The following is a 20,873-nucleotide window of genomic DNA, read 5'->3' on the forward strand; positions in this document are numbered from 1 at the left end:
CTTCAGCATCTTCTTATATTCTTGTCTAATACTGAAGAAGGGTGGTATATTCATTCTCATTCCTTGAATTTAGATTTAATGTCAGATACTAAATAGTTGTTATAATAAGAACAGAGCAAAATAGATTTAATTTCATTTCAATAATAGCAAAGCTAATTAGTGGTTTGATATAGGTTTTTAAAATGAAGTAAGTTGGTTTTATGTTTGAGGAGACTTGAAATCAGTTTTCAAGGCTTTAGCATTAATATTATTGTATAGTACCAATGAATACAGATCTTCTAATGTCTGTCCCTTGATGATACTGGTACTCAGCTCACTACTGTTCAATGGTTTGTTAACTTACTAGTAGCTGTTAGTGCAAATGGGCTGTATTTTTTGAACTGGGAAAACTAGTCGTTTTTATGTGAGTGAGAAAAGGTTTAGCACATGAATTGTGTCAGTCTGTAGTTTCTTCTATAATCTTGCGAGCAGGGAACATTGAATCTAAATTTCAAATCTATGCAGTCAATGCATCAATCTGAATAATAGCATTGCTTCACACTATTAGCAAGTCTGCTTAGGTGCTGTAATACCATGCACTAAAGATAAAAGGACTACTGAAAAAAAATAGACAAGTATAAATCCCTCCTCCCCATTCATTCCATACCAGTAAAAGAGTACTGATCTAAATCCCTTCCTTACCACCAGTCATTGCTTAGAAGGTGACTGAGTCTGCAGACTCTCACAGTTACACTGTGTTCTCAAACTCATCTTTTTATCAGTGTGGGATTAATCATGAATGGCTCAGCTGAATGACCAGGCCCAGAAAGTGGTGATCAGTGGTGCAAAGTGTAGCATGTGGTCAGTAGAGTACCCCCACAGTGGGCCAATACCAGGTCCAGTTCCGTTTTGAGACTTTCATTAGTGATCTGGATGATGGGCCAGAGTGTACCCTGCGCAGGTTTGCTGATGACACAAAACTGGGAGTAGTGGCTGATGCTCCAGAGGGTCATGCTGCCATCAAGAGGGACCTCAGAAGACTGGAGGAATGTGGAGGAATGGTCTGGCATGAACCTTATGGAGTTCCTGGGACAGAGAGCAGAAAGAAATAGCACTATCCAAATGTCTCCCGGCACTGCCCTTATGCAGTGTTATTAAGCTGCATCAGAGGAAGTTTAGGCTGAACGTTGGGAAAAAGTTCTTCACAAGAAGAGTGACTGGCCATTGGAATGGGCTGCCCAAGGAGGTGGTGGAATCAGCATCCCTGGAGGTGTTTAAAAAAAAAAGACTGGATGTGGCACTCAGTGCTATGTTTAGTTGACAAGGTGGTGTTAACTCATAGGGTAGACTTGATGATCTCAAAGGTCTTTTCCAACCTAGTTCATTTTGTGACTCTGTGATGCTATCATACGATCTTAAATGTTTCATCTAAAACCTGCTGTATATGGGAAAGTTGCACACTGTTTTACTGTTTGTGCTGAGTATTGACAATAGTGACTTTATAGTAATAGTTGAAATTAAATAGTCACACAAAGTGAAAATATTTTTAGTGGATTGCTAGTTATGGCCCTGATTCAGCAAAGCACTTAAACACATTTTTGGTTTAACATAAGATATACCATGGAAGTCAAACTACCTCCGTCTGTTATTTCAATAAGGATAAACTTTGTTCCATTCACATGCACAATAAAGTGAGCCCCACTGCTGAGAAAATACATCACTATTTGTGGTCTAGCCTGCTGGACATATTTTGTCTGATTTATGGGTATAATTTCCATGATCAAGTAATTCCTCTGTGAATAGTATGTGTGACTGTGTACCAAATTTTTAAACAGTGTGAAAAAGGGGGAAATTACAGTGGCTGGGCCAGAGTGCAGTCTGGTTGTTGTGTTTTTCTATTTTACTCTACACAGATGCAAGCAGGTTACCTAGAAATAACATATTTGATAGTAGCTAAGTGCTAATAGTCTTTACATCTTTCAGAAGTATCTTTCCATTCCCCTGGTTGTGGCCAGCTGTCCAGCAGGCCAGAATAACAGAGGGTTACTCTAGTGTATGTTACTGGGCAGTTGTTCAGTTCATTTCTGAAAATGAAGAATTAACAAGAGGAGGACAGATCTAAACTGTCTTGCACTACCTAAGGAATTGCATGGGGGCTACTAAATCATGTAAGTACCTGCTCAGCTGTTCAGTTTTGGGGAATGAAGTGGTCACTGGTCACAGGAACAACAGCGACAGTATTTTTAATTTAGAGTTTGGGTTGGTAGGTATTAGTTTATGTAAGTGTATTTTAGACATTTGAGCATTTTCATGACAGATATTTATTAGAAAATAGCCAGTTCTGTGGCTAATCTTACTTCTCCACCATTTTGTAGTGGTACAAAGTATGATTTATGTGCAGATTTTCTGTGCTGTGAGATCAAAATGAAGCTGGAAACAGACAGTACATTAATTCAAAAATGCTGTGTTTAATGGATCCGGTTTGGGGGGAAAGTTCTGTTTTGCCGTTTTAGTCTTACAATTGCTTGCACTGAATGTTCATAGATTTAATTTGGTTATATTTCACGATGGGGAAAATATGTACATGTCAACCTGAATCTTGCCTATCTTGAGTTTTAGATACCGTCAATTACAGTTAAGGTTCTTTTGTTGAAGGAAAAACGTATCGCGTGACAAGAGGGAATAATGTTTTATTTTATGCTAAAGTGCAATAATTTACTTCTGGGAGACTTTCAGTTGTGTCTCAATGTTTTATGTAGGTTTTCTATGTGCACAGTATGCACCTGAAACAGCTTTGTGCCTGATAATAACACCTTGTAGCTTCCAAAGGTTTATGTGCTCTCTGTGTTGTTAAACACATGCACTGGGTGGGGGGACAACATGACAGAACAATGACCTTTTTCCAGTGTTGTTGGTTATGGCACAGGAAGCTGTTGGAAAATGATTGCTACAGAGCTGAAAAGATAATCGGATGCAGTTCATTACTCATCTTGTCAGCTGCTCCTGCTACAAGGGATTGTATCACAAGATGTTAATCTGCTTGTGACTAGATTTCAAAGCAAGCACTTTTATTTTGGAGGGGGTGTAAATAATTTAACATCTCTCAGTTCTATTTCATTTTCAGAAGCAAGAGAAATGGAAAATTCCTGATTTAAAGTCTCAGAATATTAATTGATAGAAATATTAGTACATCCTTGTGGGTTATTTTACACATATATTACTATATGCTGCAAAAAGCTATTTAATTGCAGAAGTTGTTCTTTTTAAATTAATTATGAGGTAATGTATTCCTTGAATAGTGGAAGTTAGTCTGCTAGCACATTTCAGTGCATTCTGCAAGACAAGTATTAGACACAAGGCAGATTTAGACCAAAAAGAGCCCTATCTACACATTGAATCCCTAATGTGGATGTACCCAATGCTCCCATACGTTATCTACCACTGAGGATATTTGGTGTAGGTGTGGAGGAGGACTGTATTCATTAATTACAAATGGGAAGATGACAAGAAGGTCATTTTAGCTACTTGATTTTAGTTTTCTGAAAGCAAAAGGCCCAAAAGAGCAATTACTTTCTGATACTGTGGTTTGCTGCTCACAATGCTGTATGTGAAGCACAGGGGAAGGCTTATAAACTTTCCATTACATTAAGATGAGCCAGTAGATTTGCTGTGTACATTTCAAGCAAGCAGAACTGCCTTGTCCTCTTCCAGCTTCCTCCTGCCTCTCTTTTTAAGTCCTAGAAGAAGTTGTCCAGTAGAAGAGATATTCCTTTAATTTCCTGCTGGAGAAAAACACTCCTTTTGCTGCCCTTTCTGTGTAATTTTCTAGTATTGATTATTGTCAGATGGAATTGCATGTTGCATTTTAAGCAGTTAAATTATAATTCTCATAAATCTAACAAATCTAATCCTTATTAGAATACATTATTTAAGAAAACGAGCAGTGAGAGACTTAAATGTACTTTCAAAAGTAATATCTTGAATTAATGTGTAAGCAAAAGAAATTACAGATTTAAACAAAATAAATTGTTTCTGCATGCTCATGGTTGCATATGGCACTTTTTTACTCCCTCAGAAGTATCTAATGCTAATGCCTTGCTGTATTCCAGTTTTGGTAGCTACAGTCCACCCACTTAAATACCCCCTGGTGTACACGTAGGCAATGGTATTCTCTAGTTCCTGCCACAAACTCTTACGTGGTCTTCTCTGTGCCATTAATCAGCAGCTATATTTCACCTCCAGGGAGACTGCATCTCAGCATTGGACAAACTGAGATCTCCTATCATATGTTATAAAAGCAACCAGCACTCTGTAGATAGTGATTTTAGTTTGTTCAAAAACAGGGCATTCATTTTTTTTCCCCTGAAAATTTTTGACTGAGCAGTCAGTCAGTAGGAAATATTACTTGACTTTTTCATGAAGCTTTTCCCTTCTGTCTTTCCTCATACATAATGCAGTTGGCTAGCTGAGCCATGAGGGCCTTGTTCACTACAAAATTCTGATACAATTGTTGTACACCATTCTCCCAGATCAGAAGACACAAGCTAATGAGCAGAGGCTAATTGGTTTGTCTGTGGCTACCTATGCAAATGTGCATGTATATATGTATAAAGTGATACATAGAAAAGTTATGTATTTCCACAACATAAAATGTCATCCCATGTTACCCTTGTCACAATGTTGACCCTGACAATTAAGATGGAGATGTTGATATGGAGGGGTACACCCATATTTGTTTTCTGGACTCTTTAATCACTGTGTTTTCTGCTGAGACAGAGATGTAGATGGTAATTACACTAATGAAAAAGAGAGTTGTTTGAAAGTGCTCTCTAAGAATTTTTCCACCTCCATTAGATTATTTAGAATTTGAATTGAGTTACTGGAATTTGAATTGAGTTACTATGCTCAACAGACAACATTAGTTCCAGGTTGGGATAGAGAATATGAAAACAAATTAATTTATACTTGAGGTGAAAGGCCATTTGTTTTATAGTAGTTTTCATGTTCTAAATTTGAAACTGTGAAATCAAGAATTAAGTAATTTCATGTTTTTGCTATAGGATTTAATTTACCAAAGAAAATCTTATGCAATGAACCTTCCGAATAATGTTCTGATATTCCAGCTTTACTTTGCCCATTTATGAAAGTCAAGCACAATTTTGCAGAAAATACAAACCTAGCTATAAAATAAATTACTTCTGTTTCTAAATCCATCATTGTCCTCAAGAAGTCAAAAATGAGATTCCATAATCCCAGTTTATTTTAGCATTCAGTGTTAATTATCATACATTTTATGAGTCCAACAGCATAAAAGATGTTCTCTCTGGATTCTTGACACATGACCCAGAAACTTTATCCTTCTTTATCTTTAGAGAAAAGGAGTAAAGCTGGATGAATTCCTAATGTAATTTCAGAGTTTGTGTTCCTATTTTTTATCATTACTTTTAGATGTATCATTATACCTTTGACCGATTTTCAGGTTTTATATTAATTCTTTTATTTATTTTTTTTTGTTTTAACTGGAGCTTGAACTTGCAGTCTCTCAATGAGCAGATCTTCAAGAGGAATGTGGTAGCTGTTAATGAATGACATAGTAAAGACGTTCATTGCTTTGCCCATTATTGCCACTGCTATTGAAAAAGGACCTTTTTTTCTCCCTTTATCATCTTTAAGTAGTAGTAATTCATTTTGGAGTAGCGAAAGTTTAAATATAATAGATTATCTCTGCCTTTTTGTGGTACTGCTGGGCGGTGCACAAGTTAAATCGACATTTTTTTCTTTTCTGGTTATCATTCCTATAGTGGTTGGTCAAACTGGTTAATGCAGAAGTAGGGCCAAGGGATGACATGTACACCATGCAAAGACAAAAATTGTTCTGTTCAGAGGAGGTTTTCTCTTCCCATGACAACACTGAACAGTCTTCCAGGTATCTTAACATGCAGGCTTGACAGGATACCCATCCTCATCTCCTGGCATTTTTTTTCTACCTCAAACAAACAGGGATCAGAAATCATGTTTTAATACTTAACCTGAAGTGCCAGATGTTAGGGGCAGCAGGGAAGCAGCCTGCCCCTGCACATTCCCTTTGGTGTTCTACCCTGTTTCCACTTCTGACTGCAAGCCCTGTTGGCACCAGGCAGTGAAGAGTCAGCTGTGAGGATCACTGTATTTTTGTGTGTTTTATGTTTTTGGGAACCAGAGCTGCTCTGTGTGCAGCACGCAGTGCCTTTGGTCCCTGGTTGGAGTTTGCCAGTGTGTGGTAGTGGCAGTAAATAATTGCTGTGCTGTAGCCTGCACAAGAACTCCCAGGGAATGGGGAGGTCACTGCAGTGCAAAGAGATTTTCTGACACGTCTCCTGAGCTGTGCTCCCCTAGAGAGCTGGGAGCATTTCTCTCAGACTTGGAGGAAAATACTTAATTTGAGACAAGACTGAAGCTTTTATTTTTGTTTTCTCCAATACTTTTTCTAGCTCTAAACTTGAGGGAAGCTTCTTAGATTTTACTTTGTTTCTATTCACAGTGATGAGGAGCAGCTTTGACCAGAAGCATTTGCATTGCTTGAGATTCTATGAAAAGATTATGTTTTGAAACTTGTATTCCTTTTGTCCCTTCCTCTCAGGATGGCCAGTTTGATATTTTGTACAAATTTTGGACCGCAGTAACCCAGACACTTTCCTCTCAGTTTCAGTCAGCAACAGACTGTAAGTATTCAGTATAAATGATTTTTAATGTGTTCTGTAATTATTTTGAATCTTGTTTTTCAGCAAGCCCTTTGCTTGGTATCACCTCTACCAGAACTATAGTACTGGTTCACTCAGCACAAGCAAGGTCTGTGTGTTTAAAACTTCTGGGTTTGTAACCAGACAGAATCCTCCTAAACTATGGTTGAATTTTCAGAAAGAAGTATTTTTCTTGTTTAATTAAGTAGTTGTTATCTAATAACAAAAAGTATTTTTCTGACTGTGAGTGGAGGTAAAAATGTTTGGAATGGTGCATTATACTTCCTAAAGCAAGTGGGCTTGCCAAATTCAAAATTAGTAATTTGATTTTAAAGATAAATTCTTAGTCTTTTCTTGTTAGACACTGATTGGTTGTAAAAATCAGATTTCAGCCATTTTTTGGATACCGTTGCAAACAGGATTTTAATTACTTTAAAATTGTCTTATATAAATAGCAATAAACAGCTGGTTCTGACCATACACAATTTTCTCTAGATGTGTAATATGTAAATAGCCAATACAATCAAGGAATATTAAATACAAATCATTTTAACTTAAGACAGTTCTATTACCAGAACATGCTAATGCAGCATGCAGTTGGATCATAGATGACTTTGGTACTTTCATAAATACATCTTTCACATTTGCATAGAGTGTTTAAAGTTAATCTTTTGCACATAGAGGTGAAGTGAATAAGATGTGCATTCATCTTTGTGATCTCAGCTATTGCACTAGCCCTTCAAAATTTGGTCCTTCCAGGCTTTATAGCAGCAGTGTAATTTAGAGGAACTGGCTGGTGGATTCATGTTCAGTGGTTGCTAAGTAACTGGATGATCCTGAAAGAAAATGTATGCATCTTGTGTTAAAACATATTAATTTTACTGTTGTTTGCCTTACTCATTGCTATAAGAGCAGTATGTACATACCCTGAACCTCCTGTGCTCAAACTGAACACGTGCTACCTGTTCTCAGCATTTGTGTTTAAGATTGTAAAATTATGTCAGTTAATGGCACCAACCAACACTACAGAACTGAGGGAACTCTTACATTTTGTCAGCTCTAACAGCTATTCAAAACTATTTTTTTACTTACAGTTTTTAAGAATGTGTTTTATATAAACATTTATAGGGGGGTTTTGATGTCAATTATGTTTTTATTTTGCTACGGCTGACTTTTGGGGAGATAGGCTTTTTAATTTAAGCAAGGCATCTGCATGAAAATGTTCATTTTTAACAAAAATTTCTGGTGACTGAATCCACTGACATCAGTCATATCTTTTATCATGCAGATAAGAAGAAGACAAGATATGAGAAAAATAGTATAAAAATTGGAATTTATGGCAGTTTAAAAGGTTCGATATTAGGACATGATCTGCTTTTGTGAGGTTGGGATTGTCTTTGTAAACATAACTTCATGACCTAAAATAACTCTGTGTTTGATAATAAATATGAATCCTCCAGTATTGAAAATTATATATTTAAGTTGAAAGCACAGGCTAGGTGAAATGGGGCAGATGTTTGGAACCTGAAAAACCTACAAATGAGTGGAACAGTGCTAATCTCCCAATGAAATGGAAAATCTATGGAGTATGAATGATGTTAGATCAAGATTAACAATTGCTAAAGCAGTTGTACATTTGTTTCATTTCCTGTTACTTGTGGTAAGCCTTTCAAGGCTGAAAACAATGCTGCTTTTTCTGCTGGCTTTGTCATTCTTTGACAAGTTTAGAATTGCATGTTAAGTACCTTGTTTTAAGAAGTATGCATAAAAGCATATGCTTCCCTCATCACATTTCTGAAGACTTTGGTTCATAGGAATTATCTTTGTCTGTTTTAAATTGTTATCTTCAAAGTTGCACAGCCCCACAGTTATCCTCCATCAAGGTATTGTTAGCAAATCTCTAGATTTTGAGTTCCAGTTATGCTTTGGCCTTAAATAAATGATAACAATAATTAAGTTTGATACCAAACATATATTGTAAAAAATAAAGTAAGTTGTTCATATCCAGTCTTCCAATTGCAGGTTTTATACTGGTGCTTTGCATCCTTTGTCAAGTGCATTTACTATTACAGTTATTTCACTTTGAAATTAGTTATAAATATTATATTATTAATATTAAACTTAGGATAATATTGTGTAACATTTATATAAATGCAAGGATAGAGGTTGTTCATAGGAATAAAAAGTTAGTTTGAACTTAGCACTGTTTGTTGGCTACTGCTTTATTTTGCAGCCTCTATGTTTTTGAAACAAGCATTTGAAGGAGAATACCCTAAATTACTGAGACTTTATAATGATTTGTGGAAGCGCCTCCAACAATATAGTCAAAATATTCAGAGGAATTTTAGCACAAGTGGAACTACTGATCTTTTTGCTGAACTGCAACAAATGGAAGAAGATGCACAGGACATATTCATGCAAAAAAATGAAGATTACGAGTACGTAGTGTGAACTGTAACCCTATAAAATATAAATTGTTACACCCTGTGAGAAAACGGAATTTTTTTTAAAACTTACTGTTATTCAAATTGTCGGTGCAGGAGAATTTTAAAGGCTTTTTTTCCCCTCTTGCAGTTACTGCTCTAATGCTGTTTTAAAGCTGTAGGCTTTTCATTAAGCCATATATCTAACAGTGTTGGGTTCTCTTGTCTTTCACAAAGTCTCTGACTTTTAAACAAGTTCTTTTTGTCTCTTTGGGTGAAAAAAAATAAAAAATGGGGAAAATTCAGTTTTGTAGGCATTGTGGTTACAACAGTAGCTTTCTTCTAATGAAGGTGCAATCACTTGAGTGTGACAAATGCTCAGTTCTTATGATTCACAGTTCTTAGTTTATACATCATAGAGCAAACATGATCTAAGTGATACCAGAAAGATCAAACTGGAGCAGGCTTATCAAGCCTATTAGGACTTATAGACTTATGTCAGATAAAATGAATATTTTATGTGAGAATTTGTATTGGCTTAGATATATTCTTGAGCAGTCAGTGGGAGACTTATCCGAAGAATTTTTTTCATATGCATATGTTTAAAAAGCAGAAAGGAAAAACGGGTTCAATATTGCAAAGTTTGTATGTCTGGAAATATTTAATGCTATTGTGTATTTTAATTTAAAATGTAGTAACTTTTTCTTACATGCGAAGTCCAGAAAAGGCCTTGAAAGATTCACTGCAACAGTATGAAGCTGCCTATCTGTCAAAATCCTTATCTCGACTGTTTGACCCCATCAATCTTGTCTTTCCTCCTGGAGGTCGGAATCCTCCCTCTTCTGATGAGCTTGATAGCATCATTAAAACGATAGCCAGGTATGCACTTATCAGGCATTGTAAATGTAATATTCAACGTGTACTTTTCCATAAGTTACAGTTTTAGAAAGGAGACTTCCTTAGCTGTAAAAGGTTGAATACTCATTAATTATAAAGTAGATCAGTGCAAAAATCAAGTCAGAGTTTAGGATAGGGTAGGGTGGGATGGGATGGGATGGGATGGGATGGGATGGGATGGGATGGGATGGGATGGGATGGGATGGGATAACACACAGTAGAACAGAATATTTCAGTTGGAAGGAACCTGCAATGATAAATCCAGTCCAACTGCATGAACACTTCAGAGCTGGCCAAAAGCTAAAACATGTTTAGAGCATTGTCCAAATGCATCTTAAATACTAATAGGCTTGGGGCACTGACCACCTCTCTAAGAAGCCTGTTCTAGGGTTTGACCACCCTCTTGTTAAGGAAATGATTCCTTAATGCTGAGTTGGAACCTTGCCTCCTGCAGCTTTGAACCATTCCCACACCTCCTCTCACTGGATCCTGGGGAGGAGTGCTCAGCACCTCCCTCTCCACTTCTGCTTAGAAAGCTGTAGAAGCCAATGAGTGTGTCCCTCCTTTTCCCCAGACTAGACCAAAGGCCAAACCCTCATAGGACATGCCTTCCAGTCCTTTCACCAGATCTTTTGCCCTCCCCTGGACAGATTCAGATAATACCACATTCTTCCTAAATTGTGAGACCTTGAGCTAGACATGGTGTTCAAGGTGAGGCTGCACCAATGCTGACTACAGCGAGATAGGCACCTCTTTATTTAATGATTTATAATAAATCATATATGTTATTATTTATTTTCTTGATTTTGTTTTCTGGAATAAATGAAGTTTTAATATAAGTTTTAATGTTTAAGCTTATAAAAGATCAGGAAGAGAAACTTTACATACACTGTAAATGTCTGGTATGTTAATTATCCTGACTGTGTCAAAGGGAAGTAGTAGTTGCTTGGTTGGAAGTGATAATACCTGGTGTAAATACTTTGTTAGAGTAAAACATCAAGATAATGGGTAAAGATGACTATTCTAGGTAGAATCTGTAGAATGATATACCTAGATTAGCAATGATGCACTTTCCCTCATAGGGTTTTGGTAACAGCTACTCTGTTTAATAAAGTCTGAACAAAGATGGGCAGTATTCACAGTATGTGTGTGTGTATAAAATATTAAATATTGACACAGTACTTGTGACTGGGAGTTACAGATGCTCAGAACATGTCTGTTGATGTGGTGACTGATACGTTTCGCTCCTTTCAAAAGAGAAAGGAAAACAGCATGAAAATTATGAAATTTCAGCTGAGTTTTACAGAGTGACCTTTAGCTAATAATGTTTGGGGCCCTAGAGAGGTCTCAGGGAAGATTATTCTAAGTTGGGGTGCCTAATGATTCTCCAGCTCTTGAGAGAGGTTAAACTCACCATTAGCAACATGACAGTTCTTGTGCTTGCCTGTCTTCTGCAGAGCAGTTTTGGATGCAGCCCCAGCTGCTGCGTTCTGGAGATCTGGGGATGTTCATGAACAAAAAATACTGGAAGTGATTTAAAAGTCTTTTCCTTCTTCGTTTGTTCCCTGTCATTCCTTGGGGGCCTCTTTGACTATAAAGGATTGCCTAAAACACAGCTTATTAGTTGTGTCAAGCTAAGACATCCCCTGGGTATTTCTGCACAGCTCATGTAATTCCAGAGTTGAATGACTGTGTATTCACCTGTAATGTTTGAAGGCTGCTGCCAAAGCTTGAATGTAGTTAATTGCTGTCAATATTTTTGAATGGCTTACTAATAGTGATTTCATACTGAAGTGTCATTCCTAAACCTTGCTCATTTTTACGAGAATAGGAACACTGCACATAAAATTCCCAAATGACTTGTTAAATTGTAAACTGAATTACTGTGCGTGGAAAGACTTGCTTGTATGTGTTACTCTCTCCAAATTGACGTGTCACGTAACTCTGTATTCATAGTTAATTCTTTATCGATTCAATACAGTATTCAATACAGCACTGTTTAGTTTTTAATTAAGATTTGTAATCTTTGTTTCCAGTGAGCTAAATGTGGCTGCTGTTGATCCAGACTTGAGTTTAGCTGTGGCCAAAAACGTGGCAAAGACAATTCAGCTTTACGGTGTAAAATCAGAGCAGCTTGTAAGTAATTTTAAATTTCTAAAAACTAATATTTTTTTTCACGTACAGTGTTCTGGCTTTTGTAGATTTAGAACATAACAGTTAAGCAATCTAGATAGACAAAACCTTCCAATTAACTTTCCATTGTATTTATGAACATTATCTGAATAAATTCTGCCTTCGGACAAACTTAGTCTATTGATAGCAGTAAAATTTATCTGTATAACTGCAAATTGAATTTGCCATATTAATTTTTAAAACCTCAGAATTGTAGCTGTCATTTAGCAAAATCAAGACTGTTGAATTCAGTTCTTTATAACTAACATTTGATACTACATCAGTTACATGATACATCATCTTTATGGTATTAAAATCTATTCAAGTACAATTTTTCACTACTTGCAGGAAATTTTGGGTATTTTTTCCATGTATTTATCATTTGACATGTATTTAACTGACCTTTGATTTGTTTGCATTTATCATGTACTTCCAATCATTTACCATGCAGTGGTATCCAGTGTTAACCTGAATAGAAGAAAGATCCCCAAAGCCTTATCCTTTCAGTAAAACCCTTAAAAAGCCTATGGATGGTACAGTGAATGTTGCCATTGTAGCAAAAAAAATTTCAGATGAATAATTTTCTCTTGAGGACTGTTGCTGCAATTATAATAGTTTTCTTATGAAGAGATGAAAATAAATTTTTGCAATATGAAGACCCACCAGAAATGACTAACTACTTGTATTTGTAAACAAGATTTTCGCTTAATAAACAACATTAATTCTGATAGCAGACTCAGATTCTAATAACATTCATTTACTATATGTTTTATTTAAAGAAAGATACTTGCTAGTATTTTTTTGTACCAATTGGCTACAAAGTATTGCAGTAATTTAGTTAGTGTGGTTCTGTTTACCTTTTACATTTATGCTGTCTCAGAACAGCTTTGAAAAAACTGAAATGCAGTAACACATCTTTTGTTTACCTTGTCTATTGGATAAATTGTCTTGGAAGTTTGCAGACTTGATGTATGGAAAAGGAATGTAGGTGAAGCAGTCATGAAGGCCATAAAGAATATTTTCAATTTTAAAATAAAAACAAATGTTAGCATTATTTTGTTAGCTATTTAAAGCATAGTGCTTAAGTTGGGTCTGCTTTTAAAGATACCAAATCATGGCTTCATATTTTCAGAATGAAATTTGCTTATGACAGAAATGAGGATTTTTAATAGAGTCATCGTAGGTAAAATAATACATTGTTGTCTATATGTCATGGAGTGTAGTGTCAAATAGTGGCATTCAGCTGGAAAAAAAAAAAGACCTTTCAGTTATAATTGTGAAAGTATCAGGGCTGTGCTCATCATCTCTGACAGAGTCTGCCACTGGATTCTTTGGAAATGAACATTGTTTTGAGATTAGACTGCTGGGAAATTCTTAAGAAACCCCGGAAAAACCAAGATACCTAGAAATAAGCTGATAAGTATATGATTTGTGGCTTTGTGTTAGCTAACCTTAAAGTTAAAGAATGTAGGAGGAAAGAGGGAGTGTGAGCCCTTGAACTTCTTGAATTTGACAACTGAAAATGCGAACTTGAAACACTGAAAAGCTAAGTGATGGGATTAGCCAAGCTGGCAGGCTGAACATCAATGTCCTTGAAGCACATACCTACAGATTGTAAAATATTATTAGGAGTACTGCACAGCTACCCTTTTTATAAACTTCTTTCTTTCCTTGCTGTTACAAATCTAAAAACCAGAAGTGCTCAATGCAGTTGCCAAGTATAAGTGTCAGTAATCTCTGAAGTGCTGAAATATCATTCCTACCCTCCAGCTGCCTCTCCAGCAGGGCATGGCTCTCCCACTTGTCCTGCACCGTGCTTGCCAGCCCCCTGGATATAATCTGGAACAGTTTAGCCTTTTTTTTTGGTGCCTATTTTTGGGCAGACAGATTGAGCCTGAAATGTGCACCACATATAGAAGAGGAGCTATGTCAGACAGCACTGTTTCATTATGTTTTAGTGGTTTAGCCAAGAATGCAGTCTTAATTCAATCTTGCAATCCAGCCTCCAACAATAGCTTGGAGTCAACAATAGTCCTCCTCTCCAAAGTGAGAAGGGGAGCATGGAACATATCCGCTCAGATGCTTCATGTCTGATAGCTATAGTAGAGCAGTGCTAGAGATGGAAATTTAATTTCCTGGAGGAATTTGAAATTGAGTTCTCTGTCAAATTAAAAGTAAACAAAACTATCTCAGAATTCTCAGTGAATGAAGATGGAGGCAGAAGACTTTAAAAAGTAATTTTAATTTTAATTTAATTTAATTTTTTTAAATGTTGTAATGTTGGAGGTGGATTTGAAAGGTGAAAAGCTGAAATGTGCAGTTCTAAAAAGGTTGAGACATTCTGCTGTCAATGTCAGGGGTTTTATTTACTCAGTTTCACAAAACAAGGAATTCACTGAGATTTCATCACTGTTTCTGCAGGTATCCTTAAATGGACAGTTAACAAGAAAAATGTTACTCCAGGTTCAAAGATGTTGCCTTTGAACGAAAGCAGCATCTATCAGTCTGTACATACAGTATTAAAGCAAAAAAGACTAAGAAAAAAAATAGTGTCTTCCTGTAAATCCAGAACTTTTGTTTGTGTTACTTGTGGCTTTGTACCCTTTCCAGCTTTCCCCACTTGCTGCACCTGAGACCTGTTCTTTTGTTAGTTGGTTCAGAGAATATAGTCTCTGGAAGTAGCAATGTGTAGATACACTCTGCTGTTGGGTGAATGTTTAGTCAATCCCTTGCTGATGCTTGATGTGGTTGGTGTATGCCATGCAGCATTCATAATTATTTCCTAATTTCACTCAGTAATTGCAGATATTCTTACTATACAGAGTTTGAAGAGATAACTCGACATTGCACTATATATAAAAAATATTTCTGTTACTTTAAGAGTATTCGCTTTCATCTTCACCACCTGTCTTGTGTTTTGTGATGCTGAGAAAGGGTGCTTGGTATATTTTCTCCATGCCATTATAATTTTGTTTCTTTTTCTTCATGTGTTCCTTAAAACGGATAGGCCAGACATCTTCAAAACTATTGCAGACACCACCAGACTTCTGTTTAGTCACAATTTCCACATCCATCTCATTCCAGTTTGGAAAAGATATTAATAAATCTGATCATCGTGTTTTGGATAAGAAAAAAAATTTCCTCTTCTGCATTTGCACCTTGTAATCCAGTGCATAGATTTTAACAAAAGGTCTGTTTACTGACCCAGATTTTATTCACTGGCCACTTTTTCTTGCAAGTGAAACAGCTGAGGTGAAAAAGAACCCTAACCTTTCTCCTCTTTTCAGTTCCAGAGGAGTCATCCATTCCCATTTACAAATACCTTTAATCATCTGTCTTGATTGACGCATACAACATGTTGTTTTCTTCTTTAACTGGCCACATCAGGAAAATTAGCCCTTTCATCAAGTATTTACAATAAGTACAGTGAAGGGAAGAAATTTGTGAGAAGGCAGTCAGTTGCATTTCCTGAAAACAGCAACAAAAAAAAGTTGAGTAATTTGGGGTGTTTATGGGAATCCATGCTCCTTAACAAAAGATAGGAGCGCATAAACCTTCTTCCTGAAGATACTTTTACCCATTTGTTTAACTGATAGTTGAGAAGTGTAAAAAAGAACTTAAAACTCACCAACATCTTTTTTAAATGTCTTTGACATGGCAGCAGTAATTGTGTGGCAGGATCCTCTAGTACAGGAGTCTTAGGATTTTTGGTTATGCATTCCTATTGGTATAAACTTTTTAAGCGTGAACCCTTATTAAATGTATACTTTATTATTTGTAACTTTTATACATGTACCGTTGAAGTTCTGATATTTTTGTCATGCCCCCTAATTTTGTCTTTCCTAATCATTGTGCATGTGCCCCACCTCAAAGACCACTGCTCCAGAGTAATACTCTGCAGTAATCTTCTGCAATAAGGGAACAGACTTGGTCTGTTAATTTTTGGAAAGGATGCCTCATTGATTGCAGTCTTTTGAATTCATGTTTGGTTTTGTTAATATTCTACTTTATATCATATTCTTTATTTATTTATAGAAAAATTAAAAAGATGGTAGTCTAGTGATTGAAAGTGAAACAAAACTGTGTTTCCCCGGTTGATTACCTGTAATTTTTTCATGTACTGAGCTAAATTTTGAATGTACTTGAAATGTTATGGTTTGTCTTATAATTAAAAATCTCTATATTGCAACTTTGCAATCACTATATTTTTGTTTACTGTTGCTAGAGAAGTCTTGAAACATTGAGATTTAAAGGCTCTGGAAGTGTACAAGATATGTAATTTTGCCAACAATCTGAAAAATAAGTTGCGAGATCCATTGTCCATATAGACTGAAAATGGAAGAGCACTCTTTGGTCCTCTAGTCTATTCCCTTCCCAGCACAGGACTGTTTGAAACAATATTTGTTGTTGGGGCTTTTGTTGCATTCTTTCTGGTTTTAGAGTGATGATTTCAGTTACCTGAATGTAAGTACTGCGTGTTCTCTTACTTTTGTGCTGTTTCTATTCAGCTTGTCATGTGGGTGGATTTGAAATACACTAACACACCCACCAAGTGCACATAGATGAAATGTGTTGTGCTGTGAACATGAAAATGCAGTTGTTTAGAGAAGGTGTGATTCTCCTGCTTTGTGAACCTAGAGACCTCTACCAGTTTCCTCCCTAGAGCTATAGTCTTCCTGTCAGACTGTCTTTATTAATTTTGATCAGAGTCCCAGAGCAATCCTTCCTGCCTTGTCTGATGGAGGTTGTCTTGCTGACTCCTCCCACCACAGGGCATCACTAGAGACATCATCAGAGACAATGTTGTCCTTTGGCCAATAAACAAGCAAAGAGTCATTTGCAGAGGCAGGATTGTAAAAATGAGGTTGCCCACTTGCTTTTCAGAGCAGGTGGGGGCGATTATGCTGGCAAATTTCTGTCTTAAAAACATTTCTGTATGAGGATATGGTGTGCTTACATGATTTAGGCAGACACAAACTCACTCTTCTGTGTTGCCAGATGGCAGAGCTCGTTTTAGCTCCACTCCAGTCCATGCTGACCAGTTCAGCTGTGACAGCTTGCTGAACACAATAGTCACTCAGCCTGGAGCACAAGCAGAGAAAGTTCATGTCTGCTTGGAAGTACAGACAAAGCAAGAACCTGCATGGCCTTCTAAACTAACCAGATTTTTTTCTAAGGTTAGGGTAGAAAGGCTAAAATAAGTGGGAGCTGTGATTGTCTATAATTGGAGTGTTTCCTAAATATGGAATATTGTATTTTATGGAGTAATAAGTTTATCTAAGAAAAGGGATCTTTCCAGCAGGCAAGAGGCTGAAGGCAGATGATATAATGGAGCTCTTTTCCACTGTCAAACTTGTAAGCAGTCATGGAGAGGAAGCCCTCAAAAGGTTAAGATGGAGAGTGGGTGTAATGAGGGAGGAAGGAAGTAGAGAATTTGAATATTTTTTTTTTATTCTCTTAACTCTGTGTGGTTGAACTGATGCCATATATCTCACAAAAGCTGATGAATGAGGCAGAGGTCCAAAATACAGGCTGAGGGCAGTGCTCTGGGAGAGCTACAAACTTTTTCCCTCAGTTACCAAACTGTCCTTTATAGCCCATGGCAGAGGCTTGGCTTCTCATCAGGATTTTAGCCTGGGCAATGGTTGTGGTGTTTGTGATTATCACATTTGTCACTTGGAAATTTTTAAGCACTGTGCAGAGAGCACAGTCCTTCCTGGCATTCTGAAAAATTCTTCCCTGGTCTTCTTAAGAAAAATTAAGACAATGCTTGGTGTATTTGATGTATTTCAAAGTTAAAATGCTAAAAACCCAGTAATAGAAGCAAATTTTGAGATTAAAGAGAATACATAAGTGTATCAAAAGTTAGAGTCACTGCACCAAGGTACAAATAGTGGTCAAATACCCTCAAAGGGCAGGACACTGAATCACCTGTTGGTGACCTCTACTACTGGACTTGCCACGAGACAGAATGGGAAATAATTTGTTATTCTGATCCCAAAAGTAATATGAGATGTAAAAGTAAATGTTCAGACATAAGAACATTTGTGTGGCTTTTTCTGGATGAATGACGTTTTAAGATTCTGGATTGTTTTGAGGGAAAAGTCAGCATCAGCTGATGATATCTGTGATACAGAGTAGGCAGCCTCTTTCTCACTGTCCTGGATCTCAGTAGTATATTGAGATTTATTTATATTTACTTAAGTAAATACTGGAGTTATGTAAGGTTATGCATGGTTCTAGAATGTACATCAGTTGCAGAGCACTGGAGCAGTAATGTGTTGGTGAAAAAGGTTTCTTGGGAAGTAACTGGGAAGCTTTGATTTAGCCTAATCTTGTTTTTGAATACAATGGTGAGACTGGATTTCAGATGTTGTGAAACAATTTGGAATATTTAACTCTGGCTTAATGTTTACATGTAAAGTGACTCTAACATTAAAATTCTCTGATTAAAATTAATATGCATTATTTCTAAACTTCTGAGGGTGTACCGAGATCTATTTTCCAATTAACTGGTACTGGGATTGTGTAACTAGGACAATGTTATTGTAAAGTATTATCTGTCATAAAGAGTCGAGGTATGTGCTTGATGACAGATTTATTTTTTTAGTGCATTATAATTTAAGAAAGTAAATACCAAAAAAAGCAGAAGTAGAAAAGTGCAACAATTCACTGTTGTGTCAACCCCTTCTTCAGAGGCAAGCACTATATACTTGCATACCCCAGTCACTGATTCCTTGTCCCCAGATGGTCTGGGTTTGCTTTTCAAAGCGAGCATGGATGTTGAAAACAAGTAACTGTCCTCAGAACAGTAAATGTAAGTGAGTAAATGATCTTGGTGTCATTTGTGTGAAGGCAAATTGGTATCATCGAGGCTTGTTCCCATTAGTGTTGGCCTCACTTCAAGGATCAGCACGCAGTGTTGATTTTTGCTGCAGAGGGGCTGTGTGTTGAGTTGCTCCACGCTGTCGCCCTGGGGTTTATGTCAATGTCTGCCTCTCTCACTGTGCAGGACAAGGTCAGGAAGGGTTTGTGACTGACACTCAGGACTTAATCTGCCATCCCAGCTGTGAGCATCTCCCTGATATGGGAGGGTAACAGATGCACTAGGGAGTGGAAGGTTCCTGGAAGCACCCCTGGGCACTGTGGCCAGTGGGGCCAGGCAGTGCCTCCCAGCTGGGGAGAGCTCCCCTTCCCCAGAGCAGTGCCTGGCTGCCAGAGCCCTCCTGGCAATAGTGTCTGCAGGACTGCCTCTCCTGAGCTCCAGCTGCAACCTGGGGAAGGTAGCTGTTGGTCCAGGCCAAGAACTTGCTAATGAGTGTCCTACCAGCTTAGTGGTACAATCACGTGCCAGATCCAGGGACCTTTAATTTACACCCTTTAATTTACAGCTGTGGGTGTAGACAATATGTGACTGAAACTGAACAAGAGTGAGATGCAAAATCTGTTCAAGAGGAAGCTTAAAGTGCTGACAGATTGGAGTAATTTTTTTCTTGCATCTGGAATTCATACTTCCTTCTGCTGTAAATAAATCTCTAAGGCAAAAGTTAGGAGATGTGATTTCTTCTGTAGTAATATTGCTTTTGATCTTAAGATTTTCTTAGATTGCCAGAGCTTCAAAATACATGCTTTCCAAAACATGTTTTTCTATCTGCAGTGCTTGTCAGCTGTACATGACTTATTTTCATATAGCATTTGGTGTTTCTACCAGAGTTTTAGACCTTGAAAAGAGTATAGTTGTCCATGGCATTGTGGCTAATTGGCAACTTAAAATAGTGATGGATAAGTGAAAGAAAACTCTTGGATATTAACTCTTCAGTGTTCAGCTCTTCTTGAAAGTAGCCAAGTATTTCTTGGAGCCAACTCAGATGACACCTTTTTGCATGCTGGTGCAACCAAGCCCTTCTGTAATTTAATATTCTATTTTTAGTGAATGTAATGGATGGAGATACAGGCTGAAGACTATCCGTCTATCTGTCATGTTCAGATATTTTTAGAGCACTGATCTTTGTAATGCTGATCAGCACCAAATGTATTACATAAGATTAGCATCAAAATATATACAATGGAAAGTCAGCTCTGCTGCAGTTGTTCTTAAATTATTTTTAGTATTGCCTACAAAATTTGTATAGCTCAGGGCATTGCCCTGCCATTGTGCTCAGTCTCTATAGGAAGCATTTTAAAAGATCCATTTTGTCATTTCTCAGACCTTTTCAGTCACAGGTCTCCTTCCTGAGGCTTCAAGTAAGATAGTCACTGATGCATGTTATGAAGATTTTAATAAATGCCCACTTACCACCAGGACTGAAACTAAGACAAATTGTCTCTCATTGTCCTTCATTCCAGTTTATATTTGAACTTGTGATTTGCAGATGCAAGATTCAAATTCTGATTTACTTACGTTCCTAGCTAGTGTTGTGTTTTTTATTGGTGCTTAGGTGGCCTCATCTTTTGCAGTTATCCATGATATTGTCAATGTTCAAATTTTAGTGGATACTCAGAACTAATATCTTCCCATCAAATCTATCTAGTTCACTAGCTATTTAGAATGTATTTTAGTAGCTTACTTGGGAGAGCTTTTGAGTTTAGAGGCAGACTGTAAGAAAACAGACCATATTCTTCCCATACTACTCTAGAAAAATTGTTTTTGTTTGCAGTTTTCTGAAAAAATCTGATCCTTTCC

General features: G+C 37.0%; 1 protein-coding gene across 1 annotated transcript in view; it reads left to right on the plus strand.

Moving 5' to 3' along the window:
- Window positions 1-20,873, plus strand: part of COG5 (component of oligomeric golgi complex 5) — a 180,098-nt gene that overhangs the window by 126,877 nt on the left and 32,348 nt on the right. Inside the window, exons 11-14 of the mRNA XM_062491605.1 lie at window positions 6,599-6,680; window positions 8,932-9,136; window positions 9,839-10,000; window positions 12,055-12,154. Of these exons, the coding sequence (XP_062347589.1) occupies window positions 6,599-6,680; window positions 8,932-9,136; window positions 9,839-10,000; window positions 12,055-12,154 (549 nt within the window). The remainder of the gene's footprint in view (window positions 1-6,598; window positions 6,681-8,931; window positions 9,137-9,838; window positions 10,001-12,054; window positions 12,155-20,873) is intronic.

This window comes from Cinclus cinclus, chromosome 4 (genome assembly GCF_963662255.1).
Source record: "Cinclus cinclus chromosome 4, bCinCin1.1, whole genome shotgun sequence".
NCBI lineage: Eukaryota > Metazoa > Chordata > Aves > Passeriformes > Cinclidae > Cinclus > Cinclus cinclus.